Raw genomic sequence first — 6000 nt, 5'->3', positions numbered from 1 at the left:
CTGCATTTCTAATGATGGACTGCAAGTTACAAATTACTACATAGATTCTCTTCATTAAATCAACTTAATATTCTTTTTCTGAATTTTGCTTCTTAAAAGGTGGAAATTATAGGACAATTCATACACAGTGTCACCTCTATGTTTACTCAGAACCCAACAATGATTTAATTTTTAAAAAAGAAAGAAAATATAAATCTATTCTTACTTACCTATGTACACCATAAACTACTATTAATGCAGAAAAAATAAGTAGAAATATTGTTTTAAAAAGTCATCTTATTCTGAGACCTCCATCTTGATCTTAAACACATATGATTACTTGAAATTTCTCCTTTCCCTTTGACACATCTAAACCATGTGAGATATTACACATCATTCATTACTTGGGGACACAATGGGCTGAAAATGTATGGCATCATACTTTTAAAAATATATTTAAAAACTCAATCTTGCAATCAATGTGTTACACCAAAAGAAGCTGGGAAACAATCCTTGAAAAGTCTTTACAACATATAGAACTCATGATTTTGGAAAGTAATTCCTGCATCAAAGGAAAATCTTAACTCTCCCCGAAGTCTTACTTAAATGCAAATATTTTATTGCCATTTTGTACTCTCTAGTGGTTCAGAAGAAAAATGTGTACATCATTGGAGCTATGCTCCTGTTTGAGATGTGAGGGGAAATAAGGCTCAGTTGCTGTGCAGTTATTTCTCCATTTCCATGTTTCATCCCATTACTATAGTCCATGGTGCAGAAAAGCCAGAATGTCCTGATGAGCTTAATACCATGAGGCCATAAGATGAACCTGAATAGATTGGAGACTGGAGTTCCAAAATAAAAACCATACCATGTGTCAAATAAAAATATATTCTCCTGTACAAATCAGAAGAGATAAAAATTAATGAATAGACAGCAACTGTGTTTTACATCATACCTAAGCCAGTATTTCAAAACTACTTGAAACTTGGAGAATTATTTACCTTTTCCTTATTGTGAACACTTCCTAAAATTATTGGCAAAACAATGATTTATGTTGCCTTAAATTAAGCTTTATTGGTTTTTATTGAAAGTTTCACTTAGGGAAGATATCATGATTTGTATATCTCTAAATAAAATAAAATATTTCTGTGCACCAACAGCAATAAAATTATATTGAATTCTGTCATATAACAAGCCTAAAAGCTTCAGTAGAAATAAAATTCTTCCAAGTTTTTAAAGGCAAAAATCTGGGATTTTTCAAGGGCACACCATGCTCTATTCTTCTCAGAGAGGGTACCATGAATGTTTGTGCAGGGTATCCTTGACTCACTGACAACACAGGACATGACTTTATCAGACAGGTAAGGTGCCTTTGCAAATATATGAGAGTTGCTATCTATTCACAAACCACTAGGTATTTATTTTTATCAAAATAAATAAATAAATAAATAAATAAATAAATAAATAAATAAATAAACTTCAAATGCTCAGACTCTGTGGTCAGTGAAATCCATTGGACAATCTAGTGAATGTTTTACGAAGCCAGAAACCATAAGAGTTAAAAATGGAGATATATTTACAATCTTTTGTCCACAAGTAAAGTTCTTGTTTACTGTATGTAATACTTCCCCCTTCTTCTTCTCTTTTAAAATTGTTTCATTTTTCTTTTTTTTTTCTTTTCTTTTTTCTTTTTTTTTGCTGCTGCCTTTTTATTCAGTACATTTCAAATTAACTGTCCAAGGCTATGAGTACAAGGTCTCCTGGCCATTTCCATACATGTCAGCCAGTCTTTTAAAGCGGGGACCCCAGTCACTTAGGTAATCATAATTCTGATCAGAGTTTGAGCTGATGGAATCTAAAGAACTAAGAGATTCAGCAACTGAGCCATTTCCTTCAAATGCATAGGTCTGCAGCGAGTCATACGGTGGAGCCCCTGGATCCACATCAGCTTCTTTCAGTCTTTCCCAAATAAATTCCCTAAAAATGACATTATCTGGGATGCTTTTAAAAGTCGGTCGACTCAAAAACTGAATTTCAGGAGTCACATCTCTGCGGGTTTTGTTGTCTCGTATGACGTTGAGGTTTCTAAGTGCAGCCATGTCAAAGGCTTCAGTATCTTCTTCTCCCCCGCCTTCGTCATCGTATCTGACTATATTTTCTCTAATGTCCCTCTCCTCGTCAAAAATAAGAGGTTCTTTTTTTCGTCTTCTCATAGTGACGATGAGGAGGATCAGCACTGAAATGTGAATGGCAAAGAGAAATGTAAGCAAGCAGAGGAATGCAATCAATGTGGCTCACATTCTATCCCCTAGTAGAGAAACCAGTTGGCTTCCCGGTGTCACTGAAATTCAGTCAGCGGATGTGCTAAAACTGCAAGCGATGGCTGTAAAATGAAATGCTTTCATACACCAGAAAGTCTTTTTTTCAAACCTTTTTATGATTGATGTCTGCTCTAACCTCCAAAATATTTGATAGAACAAATTGAAGGGCCAGTTCAGAATAAATAGAATACTTTCAAAGCCTGGCAACACAAAGGGAGCCTTTGAACTGCTTAATTGCTGAAAAGGAAAAAATGTCATTTATAAATGTTTTGTATCTAATTTAGCAAGTGCAATGCCACACGGAAATGGATAAGAGAATTTGATCAGGTTCTTTGAAGAAATGTCTGGTCCTTGTTATGAAATTCAGCTGTTTAATGATATCCAGGTTGCCATGCCATGTAGCAAGATTAAAAGCTTCTATAATAAAGTACGTCCCACTTTCAAGTGTGAAATATTGACCCTGGACTCTTAATAAAACCCAAAGACAGAAAGCAGGCTGTGAGGCTTTCAATAATGGCCAAAGATTTAAGAAACACTTATTTAACATTAGGGATTTCTCTCCATCATAAAAATACATAGTAAATGTTGAAATGTACAGTTTCTCTGGAAAGCAAAAGAGAGAAACACAATAGTCCTGAGTATAACACAGATTAATGGCATTCTGCATTGTTAACACAAACAATCTTACTGAGACTTCACTAGCTACAGTGGCCCCAAGGCTGAGAACAAGGTTACCTCTCTTGGCTTTAAGATTTGTACTTACATGGGATAAAAAAAAGTATGTTTTAGAAGTTTGTGATTCTAAATGTATTTAAAAGAACATAAAAGTATAAATGATCTTTTTATGAAAAATATTTATTTTTATTTTGTGTATACGGATATTTTACCTGAATGTATACCTGTATACCTTGTATATGCCTATTGTTAGTGAGGGCATTAAATTTCCCGGGAAGTGGAGTTACAGAGTGCTGTGAATGAGCATGTGTTTAATTGAAATCAAGCCCATGTCCTCTGGAAGCCAACTAGTTCTTTTAACCACTGAGCCATGTCTCCAGCTAAAAAAGAATGAATTATCTTCATCTGCTAAATACCAAAATGTGTTTTATTCATTTTTATTGAATTTTTCCAGAAGTTTTAGAAGACTCAAAAATATACACATCATTATATTACTGTTTGGGTTATGTTATTCTCAGCCTATTTTTAAGTGTGTAAGTGGGTAGGTTAGAGAGGGAGGGAGGGAGAGGAGGGAGGGGAGAAAGAGGGAGGGAGGGAGAGAGAGAGAGAGAGAGAGAGAGAGAGAGAGAGAGAGAGAGAGAGAGAGAGAGAGAATGCAACACTGCATCCACAAGTCAGAAAACTGTGTCAGCTCTACAACCTCACATCTTCCTTATTTGAAATATATTTCATTTGTTTACTCCTGAGTAATAACAACTACCTGGCCCACAAGCATCTGCGGACTTTTTTTCTTTGCCTTCCACATCACTATAGGAGTGCTCAGAATATAAACCTGTGCTACTGGATCAGCTTTTATGTGTTTCTTCGGATTCACACTCAGGTCCTCAGGTAGTACAGAACCTTGTTTCCCTCTGAGGTATCCCCAGCACTCAGCATATTTTTATAAAAGTAGGTTAATGGGCAAGTGGTTGTAGCACAATGACAGATACTTGTCCACCATGTCTAACAAAACATGAAAACAAATAACTGGCTTAGACTAAATATAAAGTATCTTTGCTGTTAAGAATGTCTAAAGGAAAATAGAAGAGATTTCATGAGTGGACTGAGACCTGGGGAGGATGGGAACATGATTGATCAGGTTGAAGGGACAGGATAGAGAGAGTAGAGCTGGGAAATAGGTCAATGTGAAAAACATAAGCATGAGGACCTGAGTTAAAAATCACTAACAGCTGTGTAAAAAGGATAGCTATGGCAGCATGTCTGTGAGAGACAGAGATAAGCAGAACCCAGAATCTCACTGAAAAAAAATGAGTAATTGAAGAAGAAATCTCCATGTCATCCTCTGGCTTCCACATGCATCTACATAAGTGAGTACATATGTATACACATTCAAATATACTACATCCATACTGATATAACCTCAATTAAGGAAAGTGTCACTCCTAAATCATTCATGACCGATACTACCAATCTATTCAAGAATATTTTTGGTCTAGATATCTGAGACTTGAAGGAAGAACTCATTTCTCCCATTACATAGGAAAATATCATTAACTGTTTTCTAAAAGCCTGAGTTCACACCCAAATATAAACATAGCTCACAACGCATGACCAAAGCTTATTTTTTCAACCAATGAAAACCATTTGATATGATAGGGAAATTTCCACAGGGTCCTACCCAAGATCAAGAACTATTGAGGGAAGTGACTACTGTTAGAAGGAGAATCATTTGGCCCCAGAAATGAAATCACACATAGGGTGTCCAATTCCAAGTGTTCATCCCTGAACACATGGACATAGGAATAAAGCCTAAGGGACTCAGTAGGCCTTATATGCATGCGTACATATGCATATAACAATAATAAAAATGATATAAATTTGGGGAGAAGAGGCAGAGGTTGGAGGGAAGAAAGGAAGCCCTAGGGTGCTCTTTTAAGAAATTTTCAAAAATAAAGCTATTATAAAACAAACCCAATTATTTGAAATGTATAGATAATGTTCGGTACAGCAGCTTTTCTTGAACTCCTCAGAATGAAAGCAGTGACAAAAACAACTAACAGCCTAATGAGAATTGGTACGGAGGAAAAAAGAGGATAATGTACCTATTGAGGGGTGAATATGAAAGAAAATAGTGTGGTGATAGGGCAGGTGCACAGGTAGTAGCAAGTGGATATGTCATATTGAGAGCCAATGACAATAAGAGTTGCCACGAATACATGAGCTTAAGTGTACAAAAATGAAGAAAGGAAGACCTATGATACAATTAGACTTCTTTAAATTTAAATCAATGCCAAAGGGAACAAAGTATTTCAAATTTATCAATATTTTATACAATTGATACCATATTTTATACAAATGAATCATATTTTTACATTTACCAAAAAAGTAGCTCTAATATCATTCTGAGATGCATTTCATTCTACCTTTAAACTTGCTGTCCACTATTGCCATATCTCAATTCCTCCACAGAACAACTCTGTCATCCCAAACTGGGGGGAAAGACTAACTGGAAATACTTTAGTGAAATTCTTCTAACAAATTTCATCATACTCACCTATATCCAACCACAACTGTTTTTCCTTTATCATAAAATGTAGCTCAATCTATGTCTTCTATTTGAGATGGTTATTGTTCTTAAATAGAGAAACATCAGGCTTTTCTGTTACATTACAGAAACCAAGGAGATCAGCAAGTGGATTTCTTGCTTTCTAAAACTACTCTAGGACTTTTACCCTATTTTTATACATGGTGCATTTGTTCTATGAAACTATATAGCCACATATTTCAACCACTAGAAACTTAGTATGGGTCAACTATCTATACTATTGAAAGGATGTGATGGGGCTCTCCATAGCAAGTTTAAAAGGGAGTAAAAGCAGGGGAGTAGAGAAAGACAGGATGAATTGGAAAGGCTAAATGCTATTGTTTAAGTTTCTCCCCTCCAAACATCACTTGCTTTGTTGCTGCTCTTAAGAAACAAGAGGACTGTCCCTTAAATTCTTTTATTGGTTTCTTTCCTCATTCC

The 6000-nt window shown here is 35.5% G+C and overlaps 1 protein-coding gene across 1 annotated transcript in view; it reads right to left on the bottom strand.

Annotated features, from left to right (window-relative positions):
• Positions 1–293: 293 nt before the first annotated feature.
• Cdh7 (cadherin 7) overlaps positions 294–6000 on the bottom strand; it is a 119223-nt gene continuing 113516 nt past the window's right edge. Inside the window, exon 11 of the mRNA XM_027417876.2 lies at positions 294–2215. Coding sequence (XP_027273677.1) covers positions 1722–2215 — 494 coding nt within the window. The 3' untranslated portion in view covers positions 294–1721. The remainder of the gene's footprint in view (positions 2216–6000) is intronic.

This window comes from Cricetulus griseus, chromosome 5 (assembly GCF_003668045.3).
Source record: "Cricetulus griseus strain 17A/GY chromosome 5, alternate assembly CriGri-PICRH-1.0, whole genome shotgun sequence".
Lineage (NCBI taxonomy): Eukaryota > Metazoa > Chordata > Mammalia > Rodentia > Cricetidae > Cricetulus > Cricetulus griseus.
Note: the sequence above shows the minus strand (reverse complement) of the source record. Positions and strands in the feature narration are given on the sequence as shown.